Here is a 17216-nt window from a genome sequence, read left to right on the forward strand (position 1 = left end):
CAGAAATAAACAACTACATGGTATGACAGTTCCCCAACAGGAGGCAGTACAGGGGTCATGGGTAGCACAGAGAGGGCAGTTATTAATTCACTTTGCAGGAATCACGGAGGCCTCCACAGCAAAGTATCGCTGAGGAATAGGTATGCCCTTTGCTCTGGTTCTCCCAACCTTCCCATGGCAGGGTTGGGAGGGGGTGCGGGGAGAAGGCAGTATCCAGCAGTGTAAAGTGATCACTGACTTCTCACAGGAGACTCAAAGGGGCGGGGTCTCCATAAAGATACAGTCCATTTTTGCTATAACATGACAGTTATCTCCTAAGTCATTGCTGCTGATTAAAACGGTGTTTAGTAAAAACAGTCATTTCAGTAGGAAAAATGGGGTGAAGATGAAGCAGCATTGTCCAATTGAACATTCTGCAGTGATGGCAATGTTCTGTACCTGTGCTCCAATGCGGGGCTACCAGCCATATGTAGTCACAAAATGCTTGAACTGCAGCTAGTGTGATTGAGGGACCGAACTCTTCATCTTAGTTTATTAATATTTAAATTTAATTAGCCTGAGAAGGAGGCAGTAGCAGCATCACTACCCTGCTGGCTTCACTATACACTATGAGCAACTCCAGAGAATTTGTCTTAAAATTCATCTTTCAATTTCACTGCTTAGCACAGGGCGCTTTCTAATCTCGCAAAAAAAAAAAAATAATAATAATTTCTCCACTGAAGGTGTAGTAGTAAAATACTTAGGAGTGGTTCTTCTTTCTTCTTGCTAAAGAGAATTATCTCTTAGCCAAGCATGGCTGGCAGCCTTGTGTGTAGTGGTAAGGGAAAAAACTAAGATCAAAGACCTGCTTGATGTATGTGTTTTGCAAAGAGCAAAGATTTACTCCTGACAGATAAAAAGAATAGATGTGAAAGGTGAGCAAAGATAGGTGTAAAAGACAAGAGATAGCGAGGGCAGGGATCGAGAGGCCAGGAGAGTTTGAAGAGCATAGGGATAAAATTCGGAGGGAACAGGAGGCGCTGGGGAGATGTAGACGGGAAGAGAACGTTTTTGAGAAAATTTTCTCTGTAGCATGAATGGATCCAGCTTTGGTGTTTTCTAAAGGACCAAATAGAATTTGACAGTGCTTTTCAATTCTGTTGGAAGTCAGGCTCCTATTCATGAGGGAGCAGGACCAGCTACGCCAAGGACACAAAAGGAAAAAAGAAAAAAAGAATAGGAAAAGAAGAGCATTGAAAGAGCAACAGGAAGAAGTTAAGTCTCCCTCAAGTGCTGCTGGCTGAGGACAGAGACGACGAGGCTCCCAGGGGGCAGGAGGGTGAAAATCGCCTTTGCTCTTTATTTCACATGAAGCAGCAGTCCCAGAGGTATGGACCATCTCCTCTGTGGTCAGACAGAGAGGGTTCTCGAGGATCCGAAGGCAGATAAACGTGAAAGCACTGTTTTAAGAAGGTGGGCACATTGCTAGCCATGTTACACATCTCTGGTTCTGGTTCTGACTGCAAGATGTTGAGTCAGAGCTTGTCACAAGGTCCCTGATCAGAAAAATTTTAGCAAGTGTAGCCAGGAGGATAAAGAGAATCCAATCACAAAATCGCTCAAATCAATCATAGGAACAGTAGGTTTAATAGCACCTCATTAGTTGATTGAACTAGACATAGCATAGATAAATGAAAAGCAATTCTTTCTGATTTAAATACAAGGGACCTTAGAAAATCTGTAACTTGATGGAGAGTCTATTTAAAGAAGCAAGTGTGCCTGGGTTGGGAGGAAGAGAAGGGTTATATGTAAAGTACAGTTTGAAAGCCTCAGAGTTCACTGTCGAATTTAGACTATTCCAGGCAGTGGGGCTGCCCCACTATGTATCTATTTGCATGAAGGGTAGATAACTCTTCTGGGGGTAAGTAAAAATCAAACAAACAAACAAACAAACAAACAAAACTCATCCTAAGGGAAATGTGAGTTGCAGAATATAAGCCTAGATGAAGAAGCCTATAGCAATACAAGAGGAAGGCTTGATTCTGAATGTGGTATTTGCCACTACTCAGATTACCCTTCACCTCCAGGAGCTTGTGTCTAAGACAGAGCAGTGAAAGATGGGTACAAAATGAGTGCAGACGTAGGCCCTGGAGAGAGATGAACCTGGGCTCACATCACAGCTCTCCCTGCCTTATTAATTCTGTGGTCTTTAGTAAGTTCCCTCACCTCTTTGATCTTGTTTCTTTATCTGTAAAATGTTTGGTATCATAGAAATCTCCCTAAAATGTTTCACACAGTATCTGTGGCACACAGAAAGTACTCAGTAAAGGTCATTATGATCATAACAGTGATAAATAATTAGTACCAAGTGTCATTAGTATTAACTCCGAACAGCAAGCGCATTAGATATAGGTGGCATATGTTGCTTTGTAACCTATATTGGGTGGGCAGGGGCGACCGCTGAAGCAGAAGGCCAGACTCTGCCTGGAGTGGACACGACATGGGAAACACACTTATGGCTTCGGTGTACAGTAGGAGGTGCAGGAGAGGGCATAGGAGAGGGTCAGAATCAATGGGGGAGCCAGAAGAACTGCTTCTGAGTGCCCCTGCCACAGCCCCTAGGCAACCCTTGCGACTATTGGAAAGTATTGCAGGGTAGGGTTTGGGGGTCCTGATACTTACAAAAAAAGGTAGAGACACAGAGTCATGGACATACTGTTTGTTTTAAAGTATTTTTTCCCCCAATAGTTTGAAATATTTATTTATTTATTTTCTGGTTTCATTGAGATATAATTGACGTTGTATTATTTTAAGTGTACAACATAAGGATCTAATATATGCATATATTGCAAAATGATTACCACAGTAAGTTTAGTTTAGTTAAATATTGTTTTACTATCCAGGCTGCTGGGGCCTGGGGTCCCCAGGTAGGTAAGCATTGCAGGAATGCTGGAGTAAGTGCTCTCAGAATAGCAATCATTAGAAGCAGCGCAGTTGGTTCTCTCCAAGAGCCCTGGCCTCCAGCACTCAATTCGATGTTGATAAGGAGAAAATTACAGAGCATCCTGAGAAGTCAGAGAACCACATTTCCCAGCCTAGGGAAAGCAGTTATTAGAGATGAACTTTCAGTTTCAAGAGAACTGATTGTGTTAAGGACAGGTAAATCTCCCTGAAAACATAGCTCCTTTGGTATTCTTTCAAGCTCCCTCTAAAAGACCTGCATGCTGGAGAGATTTAGGCCTCTTGTCAGATAAAGCCGGGATGACCGAGGGGAGCTTGAAACCACACCGGCTTGGAATGGCCACTGTTTGTATGAAGAAAGCCACATTTACGAGTGAAATCACAATTTCTGCAGAAATGTACACCTAGCCTTTGGGGAAGATATGATAATATATTCACTCATCCTCCAAAAATTTATGGAGTGCCTACTGTTAACCAAGCACTGGGCTTGGCATTCATCAGTTAAATGATAATAGATAGTTTCTGAAATGTCCAAGATTACTGCAGAGATTTAAGAGGAGATGATCCTTGAAGTTGAAAATATTATATATATTATTTCATACGATTCAATAACTTTGTGCTGAGAAATGTAAGGTTCCAGGGTAGGGAATGGAGCTGCCTTCTCCAGTCCGCTCTCTGATTCTTCGCTTTTTTGGGTGAAGAGTTCTCACCCTACCATTTGATCAATCCAGTGTGTTTCTTACTGCAGTCTTCTAGTAACTGCTCTCCATTCCTTTTGGAATATCTACGCCACCCAACACATCATCATCAATACACATGGCCACACACACAGCCACACACACACACACACAATACTGACACACACACACACACCCTTCATGCATTTCTTGGTAGGGTCATCCATCATGATGCCCCATTATTCCAGGTCAAGGCAGCAAGGCATGAGATACACATATGGCCAGTCATAGCACCTCATTCTCTTGGGAGAGAAAGAAGGGAGAGGGGGAGGGGAAGGAGAGCTAACCAGGGACTGGTATGTGATTCACAAAGGGCCAATCAGATTTCTTACTTGATATAAGAAAATTGGGAGAAAAAAGTTCTCTTTGAACTGGGACCTGCTAAGTTTGAGCCAGGCAGCTGGAGCAAAAGGGCACCATCTTTCATAGTCTCCAGAAGGAAGCTTATTTCAGCAGGAGCACCTGAAAGTAACTCACGGGGAGAGAAAAGATAAAAGGTGGAAGGGAAGAGAAAGGAAGAGCCTAGATATCCAAGGACAAGTTCATCATGATGGTTAGCATGGCTGAAATAAAGAGAATCAGAGCAGAAGTAATTGGTCTTCCTTTTAAAGATCTTTAAGCTTGGCCCAGTTTCTGGCACACAGTTGGAGCGCAATGCATTTTGCTTTTGTTTCCTCTTGTTTTTTCAGGAATTCATCTGGCTCTTGTTCATGTCATGACATGGTGGCACATCCTATCTGGGTTACTTTTGATATTAAGGTCTTACACTCTTTGGGGGAGACATATGGAGTCTCAATAAGGACTCCAGTCACCAAACTTTATGAAGTATGGAGCGTCTTTCTAATGTCTTATTTCTTTGCATCCCCATAATTAGTATATATTAAACATATACTATGTGATAAGGATTTCATTCATTCAACAAATATTAAATGTGCAACATCATTACTAGGTACTTCGAATGCATTATCTTTTATTCCCACACATAAAAAATTTTGCCCCATAGATATTATTATTATACCCATGTTACAGATGAACGAGCTGAAGCTTCAAAAGACTAAATCCTTTTCCTAAGGTTATGGAGGTTGCTAAAACTATCAGATCCAGGATTTGAATCCAGGTTAGTGTTTCACTTCCAATACTAACTATTTTATAACCAAAAAAGCATACTGCTTCCCATCCAGTTTGAGTATATAGTCAGTGCCAGTCCATGAAATCATTCATTATCATTCCTCTCACAGAAGATAATTATTCCGCACTGGGCTCTGGGGACTACATCCATTTAGAGAAATCAGGAGTAAGAGGACCCAATGTTTTACTTACCAAGGGGGTTCTGTTTGTGAAGGCACTGGACAGCATGTTTGTGACTGGGGATGAGGCTTGGCTAAGAGGCCAAGGGTCACTAACAGAAGGAGATTGAGGACAGAAGCTCACTGCATGCTCTCATCAAGATACTATCACATTCAAAGGTGAAACAACCCCTTTCACTGGAGTATCTATTTTGTCTCCTGGGCCTTCAGACATTAAATTTGCTCATTTTAATGCCATAGCTCCAACTGATTTTCTGTGTGAAATCACACACAGAGGACTCAAACTAATTTGAAATTACACTCCCACTGACCTTTCCTATGAAGAGTCTCTTCTTGCTTCTAATTAAACTTTTTCTTCTATGACAAATGCCAAGATGCCAAAAAAGATTCCTATTAAAAATGATAAGTGCCAAGAACTTGGGGTCATAGGGTGCTATTTCCCCATGGCTGGGTGAGCTCTGTTGTCCATGTCGAATGTCAGTAATATGCCAAAAGATCATGAATTTTGGTTCCTTTGAATGAGAATGAACCAGACTCCAGAGCCTGGATAGTCTACGCACACCTGCCTACCAAAGAAATCTCTGCTGCCACTCATGGGTGGAATGAAGAGGGCTCATATGGCAAGAGATCAGTTCAAATCCATTCCCAACCCTGGGCATAAGATTCGAAAGCCAGCATCCTATGTAAATCGGTGGGAGAATAGCAAGGCAATGAAGTTTGGTAGGAGGACGAGGAACAAGAGGATGGCATCAAGTCCCAAGTCTGTTTTTTACAGCCCAAGTGACCTAGGAAGGAAAATAACTTTTATTGAGTGCCCAGTCTCTTCAAGGAACAGTCAGGACTTCCACGGACTCTCAGTCTTCACAATACCAAGAAGTGGGTATTATTACCAAGGTGGGGATGTGCACAAGTAGAAAGTGTTAGTTGCTTAAGATCACTCGGCCATAGTGAGGCAGAAATGTTCAGAAATGTTCAGATCTGTTGTAGCTTCTCAATCTTTCCACTTCCTCTCTGAAAGCACTGGTCCTCTTACTCCTGAGTCCCAGTGTCCCCTCCTAGGAAGTAAGGATGATAACCTCATGCGGTTGTGAGGGTCAGATGAAAAGTAGACAAGGGTATTAAGCTTTGTTGCTACAAAGATGCTGCCACTGGAGGGTAGGGTGAGCATGACCATCAGTCATCTTTGCCCATCATGAGCCACCCGCCCTTGATTTCTGACTAGCGTCTGTATAATTGAGATCAGGCTGCTGCTTATGAGAATCTACTACATGTCAGATGTTCTTTAAGATTTCTGTACTTCCTTTTTCTATGATATACAAGAATCACTGATTCTGGGCTTCCTTTCTTCCTCAAATTGCGGGGACACAAGAAGTTCATTCCATCATTGGTTGAAGAGCAGACATTGTCACCATCCCCAGCCCTCACCAGGGAGAACACAGTTAATGTGAAACTGCAAACTTCGATGAATAAGAAAGACCCCTGAGGTAGCATCTCCGTCTTCTCATCGCCAAATGGGGCTCAATGTGACTCAGCACCACGTCATCCTTTCCCGTCAAATCCCGATATCTCCATCCAACTCAGAGTGATTCAGAACACTTTATCCTGATCTCTGTGCCAGAGTGGCTCCTGGCTTGGGTATTAGACACCCTCCAAGCAATTTCTCAATTTTGGAAACATCTGTGTCACTTAACCTCATGCACTTGATTTGTTTATTTGACAAACAGGGAAGATCATATTGGTCATATTTCTTTGGATTGACTTTGTCAGTGACAATTTAATGTAGTATTGTTTTGGGACACCCTGCACTCCAGTCGCCAGTGTAGCAATGGCCCAACTGAGGCAAAGGGGCAGAGGAAGGACTCAGATGTCTTGAGTGGATCCAAGGAGTGGTGATTGTGTTTAATTAGCATGAATATTCTGGGCCAAAAGTCATAGCATTTTGATCCTAGATGGATCCCCAAAGCATCCCATAACTCAGAAATGACAGCAAAATGGATGTGGTGCAGAAACACGACGGCCTATTTGGAGGGGCAAGACGGCCACAGTTTTGAGTCTTATCAGTTATACTTTAAATCAGCCCAATGCATTTGTGTTTCTCTCTATATATTCCTGATTCCAGTCTTTGTGTCTGTCTGCCTGTCTGTGTCTCTTGGTTTCTCACTCTCTGTTCTCTCTCTCCTCTCTCTCTCTCTCTCTCTCTCTCTCTTTCTGTGTGTGTGTGTGTGTGTGTTTTGTACCTTTGTCACTGTGTCTTTCTGATTTTCTTACTCCTAAATATAAAGAATCCAGGAACAAGGCAGAACTTGGATCATCACACTGCTCTTCCATTTTGCAGTTTGCTATCTTAACATGTCTCTGAATGTCAGTTTCTCCATCTTTAAAATGGAGATAGTAATATTGGTCTTGTTGAATTGACATTAGGATAAAATGAAACAAAGAGTATAGATTAGGCAACTCAGTTCTTGGCTCATAACAGGCATTCAATAAATGTTAGTTCCCTCTCCCTCTTCAATATACTTTACTCTTACGATATATAGGATCCCATCAATCTGTTGGCTTTCCTCTAGTGTGGCCTGCCCTCAGCCCATTTTCAGATCAGCCAATGGAGCCATGACTGGCTGAAACCATTTTTCATCCGATTGGTCTCATTCCAGCAGTTTCATGCAGCCTCTCACTATAAATCAGTCTGGGAAAATAAATGTCCCCAATCCATTAGTGCCTTTCCACCGCAAGCCAATTTGAGCCACAAACCAGACAAGGCTTGTTAATGGCCACTTAAATACATTCCTGCAGTCCAGCCTGGAGACCCTCAGCTTCAAATCCTACCAGCTCCTGCCCAAGAGAAGCTCCACTGTGACAAGATTGCTGACAGAAAAGGCATAGATCTGATCCTTATCAGTTAAGGAGGACCATGCACCTGGTTTGGCTAAAACAGTTCCAGTTTGTTCTTGTTGTCCCAGAATGATTATTTTGGCATCCCTTTTAAAAGAGTTCCAGTTTGAATAATAAACTATAGAAAGTGTCTATGGAAACCAAAAATAATAGTTTAAATAATAATAGCTGTCATTTATTGACCACTATGTGCCAGGCATCATCAAAAAGATTTTTATGCACTGTATCTCATTTAAACGCCATTACACACTATAAAAAGAGTTGCTATTATTATCTCCATTTCATAGACCAGGAAACTGAAGTTTAGAGAAGTAAGCAATATGTTCAAGGTCAACTAGTGTGCCTCACCCCATATCTTGGGCAGTGCACCCATCCCCCAACTGCTGGGAATGCTGACTGCTCCTGGTTCAGAGCGGTCCCCTTCCCTGCTTCCATTTCCAAGGGGAATTGCCCTCAGGCCAACAGAAGCCACCTCTGTTTGAGAGGTTCCATGCCCCGACTCAGGAAGTAGCCCACAGCCCATAACTAACTGACGAAGGCTGTGGGGATAAGGAGGGGAATGCAGGAGCACGAAAGGCTTTCCCTATTGCTTCAAGGTTAGACTGACTCTGTGGTACAGTGCTTGCTCCAGAACTCCTGGTGGGATCCAGCTAAAACCAAATCCTTACTTGGTTTCTTCCTCTACCTTAGCCCTCTTCTCTTGCTCCCATCCTCTTGAAAGCACCCTCAATCGACCACTTAAAAAAGCATCCCTGTCTCAGGCTCACTTCCAGGAACCAGACCTAAGACATCCAATTAGCAAGCAAGTGGCAGCGCGGGGACTCATGTCTAGGAATGTCTCATTCTTAATCATTAAGCAGGTATGACATGATATTGCCTAATTACATATATGATTAAAATGATGGCCTCAAGTTATCAAGCTGCCAAAAAATATGTCATATAGGTACAGACATGACAACAAAACTGACAACAGTCACAACAATAGCTACTATTTATTTAGTGCCAATAGTGAGCCAGTCTCTTTCTTATATCTGATTCTCTCAACAACATGAGGTTCATCTTATTATCCCCATTTTGCAGTTGAGGCACAGAAAGCTTGAAGAAATTAAGAGAGATGTCCACTGTTGTTGCACAGATAGAAAGTTTGGGCTTCCATCCAAGTCCACCTTTCCCCAAAGCCCGTGCACACTTCTTCTCCTCGGCCACTTAAATCACTTGCTGTGTAAATTGTTCAATGAATGGTTGATGAAATAGGTTCTCTGTTAAAGCTGATGTTCTTGTAATAACTTAGACAACTCTGCTATCCTTCCCACCCTGAGTGTTCCCTTAAGCCAGACATAAAATGATCAAAGGAGTCATGCCATATTCATTCAAGAAAAAAAGGAAAGCAAGCTTACATGCCAAAGGTCTAGAGAGTTAAATCACATTTCTTCCGTCTTTCCATGGAGGGAGATAAAATAGAATAAAAGGAAAACAACAGAGCCTTAAGGAAAGACAGACCAAGATTCAAATTCTAACTCTACTATCTGTGTGATGCTTTTGGTAAATTACTCAACATCTCCAAACCTCAATTTGTTCTACCATACGTAATACCTATCTCATAAATGAGAGGGTGTAAATGAGATAAAATATGTATTTCCCCCACCTCTTCTCTTCCATTTTCATAAAATGTATAGAGTAATCATCTTGGACCTTCATTCCAGGTCTGCATAATACTAGTTCAGATGGACTATGCTTTATTACCAAGAGCATGTCCTCTTTGATGATAAAAGGTTTCCATTAAAAATAGAGAACAGATAAAAGATAGACCTTTATCTAGGAGACCATCAACTGATTCAAAAAAATACAGATTGAGTCATCCTGGCTCTCAAGGCTAAACTTACAATCAATGGGCATCTTTACTAGCCAATCCCAGCCCAGTGGAGAAAGACGGGCCCAGTGGGCAATCTTTACAAACCTATTCTAGGCCCTCCTTGCAAAACAAATTAAGTCTACTTCCAGCTTGGTTAAATGAAAATCATTCTGGGTTCTTTGCAACACTGTATTCCAAATGTTCCCCCAGACCTGGCTGGCTTTCTGAAAAACTGGGTGGGGGATCTGTAGTGATTCCACAGTGAGTGAGTGAGTGAGTGAGTGAGTGTGTGTGTGTGTGTGTGTACATCTTGAATGAAGAATAGGCTTGTGTGTCTGGCTTTGAAAATCAATCTTCTGGCCTTCATCTTAACATTTATTATTTCAAAATGCTTCAGTTCCTTATCAGCTTTTATGCACGTAACATAAAGCTAGAGAACCCAGACCTATTTGTACTGCAGATGTTGCTCTTTTCTTTAAAAAATAGCTTCAGCATTTTCACTCTCTCCATATATACTCTGACAGCATCCTAGAACTCAGTCCCCAATTTGGATGGAAGGTCATAAATTATACACACACATATAAAATATTTTTGATTGGTAGTTAAGGCAGGAGAATTATCAGTACATGGCTTTAATTTCACTAGGCAGACATTCTTCCTCCGGTAAGTGAAGAAAAATAATGATGCAATAATCCCCCTCCAAGTGTCTTTCCTCAGTCCATTCATTCAGCAATAACTTATTCATTCAGTCATAACTTATTTAGGTTGCACTGTGCTGAGCATCAGGGATTTATCCATGAGTAAGCTCTGCCTTCTGGGATCAATCAGCTCAGTTCAGCAAGAGTTAACCAAATAGAACTGTATAGTAGCCCCAGCTTGCAAAAGCCTGTTCCCTGACTCTGAATTTCCCAGAGAAAGGCCCAAGTGTTTAGAGTCAAGCATGACCAGTTACATGTATGCAGAGAGATCTGTGCTTGCTTCTCTCACGGGCTGCCTTTCAATCTGGCAAATGAAACCTGCACCTACTCTCAAAGTAGGGAGGGGAGGGGAATCTCCTTTCCATTTTTCTTGCCTCCAGATAGGATCCCAGATTCTGGTTTTGGGGCTCTAATGTGGGAACCGGTGAGCTGGCTGCTGCCTTAGGGAGCAGTGTCTGCTGAGGACTTTAAAACAAAGATGAGAAGGGATAGGCCCACCTCAGTGTGCTTACAGCAAGTTCCTCTTAGGAACTTCCCTCGCTGCTGCATAGAGAACTCAGAGTGTTGGGTCCAATGACCATTCCGGGGCGAGCCCTCCCTCTCAAGAACTTCAGGGAAATAATCCATTTAGTGACGGCACTCAAAGGCCTAAACACACAAGGGGGTCTGAAGACGTTCCTGCAGGAGGAGTGGGGAATAGAAGGCAACTCAGACTGATGAGCTCCTTCTGAGATGGGAACAGGAGTTTGGAGAAGATTGATCAGTTTTTTGTTTGTTTTTCCCCTCTTCCAAGAAACAGAAGATGCTAGTGGGGAAGAGGAAGGGTTGAGCTGCAGCCTTGGCCTCACTCCTCACCAAGCTTAGTGCTTAGCCTCCTACTTCCCAGTTCCTTTGCCCAAACCAGGCTATAGGGAAGTAAGCCTGCGGGAGCGGGAGAAGGGATATTTCCCAGTCCTGCACCCATCCCGACATCACATAGAGCTTTAAAAGACAGATTATCAATTCCTGGCCATGCCGCTTAGGGACGGCAGATCGATGTTGGACAATTCACTCTCTGTGAGTCCTAGTTTTCTCACCTGTAACAGGGGATACTGAAAGTACCTAACTCACTGGGTCCCAGGAAGTATGAAATAAGATCGCATACAGAAAACTAAAACTGATAGTTGGTACATAGTAAACCGACGATTATTATTTTTTAACCATGTTATCATCAAACCCCCACCCTGGCAGCTGAGCTGTCCTACCCGACCGACTACTCCCGCAGCGCAATCTTCCAAACCCTGAGTGCTGGGCGCCACCACCCACCCCTCCTTTTCCTTCCCGAGAGCGCAGTCTCCTCCGGTCACCCCCTAGATCTTGCTTGGGGGAGAGGGAGGGCCACCTCTCAGCATCATCCCCAGCAACAGCAGCAGCGGGCTGCGGGGAAGCTCCGAGACCCCGGTCAGGGCGCGGAGGGGGACACCCGCGGCGGCTGTACCCAGGGAAACCTCGCCTCTGAGGTTCTGCCACCCCCCGCCCCCGGAGCGCCGAGCGCGCAAAGAGGGAGAAAGCGAGAAAGGCGCGGATACTGGACCAGGCTTTGACGCGGATCTTGAGCTCGCCGTCCTGCGGCTCGGGCATGGCCTTCCTGGTGACCCGCAGCTTGTTGAGCCCCCCGAAGCCGGCCAGCACCACCGCGCGCATCTCCTGGGCGTCCCCGAGTCGGTGCGAGCCGCCGCCGCCCTCCGCCGGCTCCTTGCCTGCCTCCTTCTCAATCATTTGCTCCGTCTCTTCCGCTTTCTCCACGCCTTCTTTGGCCATGGCGCGCGGGGGCGCGGGGCGCACGGGCTGCGGCGGCTGCGACGTTGGGGGCTCGGGGCTCCTCTCCGGCGGGTTCCTCCTGTTGAATGTGGGATGCTCGGCTGTGCAATGGCTGCAGCCTCGGCGAGCGGCGCCGCTGTCCAAAGCCTCCGCCGTAATCCTCACAAAAGCCACGCCCGCGCCCGCTTCCCTGCTTTCTTCCCTGCCAAGCGAAGCCTCAACTCTAGTTCCTGAACCAGTCCCAAATCAGGCTCTTGATCGCAGCCTCAGAGCCCAGATTTGCCCATCATTCGTGAACAAAACACGCACAGCGGCCGCTGTGTCCTCGGTTTTGGGCGCAGTACTTGGTTATATACGGCGCACACTCGGCGCCTTGAAATGGACAGAGATGAAATGTCTGGGCCTGGAGGATGCCTCCCCGCGACAGGGTTGCCTCCTCTCTCATGGATCTGCGGGAGCAGACAGAATTGAAGGGAAATTGGGCTGTTTTCCCAAACCGCCGATCCCGGCTGGAAAGGCGGAGAGGTTCTAGAACCGGAAAGCTAGAGATCCCACTCACCGCCCTGAAGAGTCCAAACCTAGAGTCTTTTCGCTCGGACGTCCAGGGTCAACTCGATGCTCTTTTTCTCAGCATCAGCAGGAAGATCTTGCGATGGCTAATTCTCACCACCTGCACCATTTCGGCCTATTATAAAGGCTCCAGAAAAGAGTCCCGTACCAGAAAAGGGTCCTGTGCACTATCTCCCCAACAGTTTCAGCATCCCACCCACCCCCAGCGCGTGCACACCCACACCAGTACCTAGCTTTTTGCTTCACTTTTATTATCCAGCCCTTTGAAAAAGAGCTCACAGAAAAACTGGGGTTTTTAAAAAAAGATGGGGGGTGGGCGCTTTGTGCCAGTATAAAAAACAGTTGAGGAATCGTAGGTGTACATTCTAGTTACTGTGCAGTCGTTGCCAGCCTTGGCATCTTGGGTGACTCATTCACTCTTTCTGAGCCTCAGCTCCCGCACTCATAAAACGGGTACATTAATTTTGTTAATTTGCATTATGCTAAGTACTGGGTCGAGTATGCCTTTCAATGACACATGGTCCTTACTTTTGAGGAGATCGTTCTGGGAGCATGAGGCAGGGATGACACAGCCAACAAACAGACAAGACATAGTGAATGGTATAAGTGCCTCTTCTCCATTTTCCTTGTGCCTCTCTGCTTTAAACACCTTGACCTTCTATTTCTCAAAGAATATTTTGTTCCCTTCTGCCTCTTATTGTCCCTAGGTCTGAACATACATCCTTCATCTGGTGCTAACTCCTACTTCACTCTCAACTCAAGCAACTAATCCTTGTGGGAGGCTCTCTAGCCCCCAGGATGGGTCGGCATCCTATAAGGTAAACTCTAGTGGCACTTTGTAACAAACTTGACTTTGATTACCTGATAATGTCTGTTTCCTTTCCCCATGTGATCTTCATGACAGGAACTATTTCTGCTTTTATCCAGCATGGTTTCCCCCCAGGGCATAACACATGATTGGTATATAGTAGGCTATGCTTATAAAATGCTTTTGAATGAAAGAATGAGTCACTGAATGCAGATGCTACTGCGGGAGCCCAGAGGTGGGAACCCTGGGAGATGGAGAAGTCTTCATAGAGGAGGGAATATTTGAGCTGAAACTTGAAGGATGAACCAGTGTCTTTAGACAAGAAAGATCATATGTACATTCAGACATATCAAAATGTGACAAGTGAAAGGGCTTTGAGATGACACTAGTTTGTTCTGTGTGGGCTGAGCATTGGCTGTGTTTAGCAATCCCTGCAGATGAGGCTGAAAGGTTGATTGGAACCAGCTTTTGAGTGTTTTTACATACCATATTATAAAGTGTATCATATAATCATGGAGGCAATGAGCACCATTCTGGTCTTAAAAAACAAAAGCAAAGAAATGGCATTACCAGAACTGCATTTTAGGATAATAACTTTGACAGTAAGTGAGTGATGGATTAGATGATAGAGATACTGGAAGTATAGAGATCTGTTAGAGGCTGTAGGGCAGACCAAAATAAATAAGTAAGAAGAGCCTCAACTGAGGTAATGGCTGTGGGATGGAAGAGAGGGCAAGCTGAATAGATAAGGCTTGGTTAGTGAATTGAACATTTTGTTGTAAACCCAACTGTCCAAATTATTAAGTCTATTTACATCGTGAATATAGTGTTTAGGCCACACTTTATCCTGAAACAAGAATTTGCGTGCCAGTGGTTTATTTTGGAGATAGTCCCAGGAAGCTTCCATCAGGAAGTAGGAAAATGAGACAAGAAAGTGACAGAAGCCAGTGCAGGGTACACTAATGAGCAGGTTCCTGCTGGGACAAATAGGGCTCAAACCAACAGGAGCCCCTTGAGAGGCAGTGTGGAACAAACCTCAGAACTGTCCTGCTCAAGGAGTGAGGAAATGGATATTTAACACTTAATTTTCTGCTAGAAAGTAGACCTTTTGGCTAAGGTCTTTCCTAGAAGTGTTAACTCCCTGGCACTTCCTTTCTGTCTGGTGCCTGGTCTGAGAGAATCTCTGGGCAGAGAACTTTGGATCCTCTCAGTAGGAAGCCATTGTTTACACAGATAATGGTCAGTTCCAAGGGGATATGGATTCAGCAGTGATAACATCTGACATATGGTACTGTTTTGGAAATGTCTACAATCCTAGACACTCTAGGTATATTTTGTAATTTGTTTCTCAGAATAACCTTATTAGGTAAACATAATTATTCCCACTTCTCAGAAGAGGAAAAGTGATCTGTAGTTCAAGAGTAAAAGGTGAGTGTGGTTGTCCCCAATGATCCTAGCAAAACAATCAAGGGTGAGATGAATTAAGCCACATGCTAAAGGCAACACAAATTCCAGTCCTCTGCAAACTCCACACTTTTCCAGAACATCATGTCATCCCTCATCTCAAATCACGGAGCCTCTGTTATTAGGACAAATGCCTCACCAAGATCCCTCGCCTTAGTTCTGAAGGTTTTCCTTTAGAATCAGTAAAGTAAATCTACTTTGTAGTCAGTACACAGTACATTTAAGAAAAAGTGTTTGCCCTACAGTGTGTTAAAGGGAATAGAATCACATCCTCCAAGGGAATCTTCCAGTTGTTTACAAACCCAAGATTATAATTGGTATGTAGCTGATTGTCACAACAACTGAAAGGAAACATGCCACAGTCTGTGCTGCTTGGGGAGGAATACTTTCTTTGAGTCCTATATGCCACTACTTTTTAAGTATTCCCAAATCTTTTTAAGTATTCCTAGTGGAATGTTGCAAGAGTTGTATTGCAAGTCATCTCTCCAAATAAACAGAATAAATATATTTTCAATTTATAAAATTGATTCCTTGGGCATTCAGTTCAGAGCTTCAGCTGTGAAATATCTTAAATTGGAGGGCAATTTCAAACAGCAGCCGCTTCTGGTGAAACACAATATTACAGCTCAGCTCAACTTGTATATGAGCAGGGAAATCGGTATGTATGTGCCTGTGAGAGGAATATAGAGGGTCAAATTCAGGAACCCCTCTAAGTACTGGCCATCTGAAGGGAGTGTCACCTAACAGAGGTATTTGAGTAAGAATATATGGTAAACAATCTTAGTCCATTTTAGGAATGGGTTTTCAATAACTTAGAATGTTTCAGTAATTTTCTTTACAGAGATATATGTTATCTGGGGCAAACAGTCAATGTCTTCAACTATATTCTTTAATTTTTCTATTGCATTTTATTCAATATAATTAGAATAATTTATTATACATATATTATATTATTTAATCTATAAAATAATTCTGTCCATAGGTACTATTATCCCTATTTTACACAGAAGAAAATATAATGAAAAATGAATAACTTTTCCAAGGTCACCTACTTAGTCAGGGGCAGAGTTGGGATTTGAAGTTGGAGCCATTTGACTCTAAAATGTGGATCTTTTAATCACTATGCTATAATGTCTGTGGTTTTATGTGCTGCTATATCTTTCAGAAATGCCATAGAATAGGTCAAGAGGAAGGAGACAAATTTAGAAGGTCAATAATGAAGTGAGGTAGCAGATTCTGGCAATGAAATATCTTAGTAAGATCCAGGCGGCTCATGTTAAAGGATGTGTGCATAATTTCTTATAGTTTGTGTTGATGCAATTTAAAAGATAATGGAGCATGAATGCCATGAGCACAGCATTATCTTCAGAGAAGTATTAGATAGGTGTGCAGCCCGTCCTGAACACGGTAGAGTAAACTGCCTATTTATATCTCATAGGATCATTTATAGGCGGTAAACTCTAGATGTGTCAGAAGGGAAAAACTATGAACCAATATTTATACAGCATCTTTTGAGTGCTGACTTTGTGCTATTGCTAAGTACTAGAGATAGAATGGTGAATAAGACAAACACATTCTCAGTCCTAATGGAGCTAATATTCTAACTGAGACCTATTTTGATTTAGGTTGGATTCCTCAGAAGCAAATATTTCTTAATTCAAACATCTGAGTGCACATGGTTTATTTGAGTGGTGATTCCAGAAAGTAGGAGTCTGTGGAAATGAGACAAGAAAGAGAAAGGAGTCAGTACAAGGTGTGTTATTTAGCAGGTCATCACTTTATTAACTCAGATCGAACCTGCCGGGTAACACTAGATGACTCTGGTGTGGAACATACCTCAGTGGTATCCCAATCAAGAGGCAAGGTAAATGGAATGAATATCCACCAACCCCTGTCAGTTCTTAGTTGAGGGCTATTTCTGGAGGGTGCTAACATCTGCCTCTTCTGGCCTGCCCTGTACATGGGCTGTTTGGGGACTGGCACCTAGACCAAGTTATCTTGAAAGAGTTTCATGTATTTCAGATGAAAGTCATTGGATCATTGTGTGAGGCAATGATGAGTTCCAAAAAGGAATAACAGCATTAACAGTTTGTGCTACAGATATTAAACAAACAAAAAAATTACATAAGTAATTAATTGTTTACTGGT

General features: G+C 43.3%; 1 protein-coding gene across 2 annotated transcripts in view; it reads right to left on the reverse strand.

Annotated features, from left to right (window-relative positions):
• VAT1L (vesicle amine transport 1 like) overlaps nucleotides 1-12349 on the reverse strand; it is a 137581-nt gene extending 125232 nt beyond the window's left edge. The window contains exon 1 of one of the 2 annotated variants that reach the window (XM_039888837.1): nucleotides 12000-12348. In XM_039888837.1, coding sequence (XP_039744771.1) covers nucleotides 12000-12226 — 227 coding nt within the window. In that variant the 5' untranslated portion in view covers nucleotides 12227-12348. Of the gene's footprint in view, nucleotides 1-11999 lie in introns of both variants that reach the window. The other variant, XM_039888838.1, reaches the window with a different exon arrangement.
• Between the last annotated feature and the right edge of the window lie 4867 nt (nucleotides 12350-17216).

Source organism: Pteropus medius, unplaced genomic scaffold (assembly GCF_902729225.1).
Source record: "Pteropus medius unplaced genomic scaffold, Ma_sr-lr_union100, whole genome shotgun sequence".
In the NCBI taxonomy this organism is placed as follows: domain Eukaryota; kingdom Metazoa; phylum Chordata; class Mammalia; order Chiroptera; family Pteropodidae; genus Pteropus; species Pteropus medius.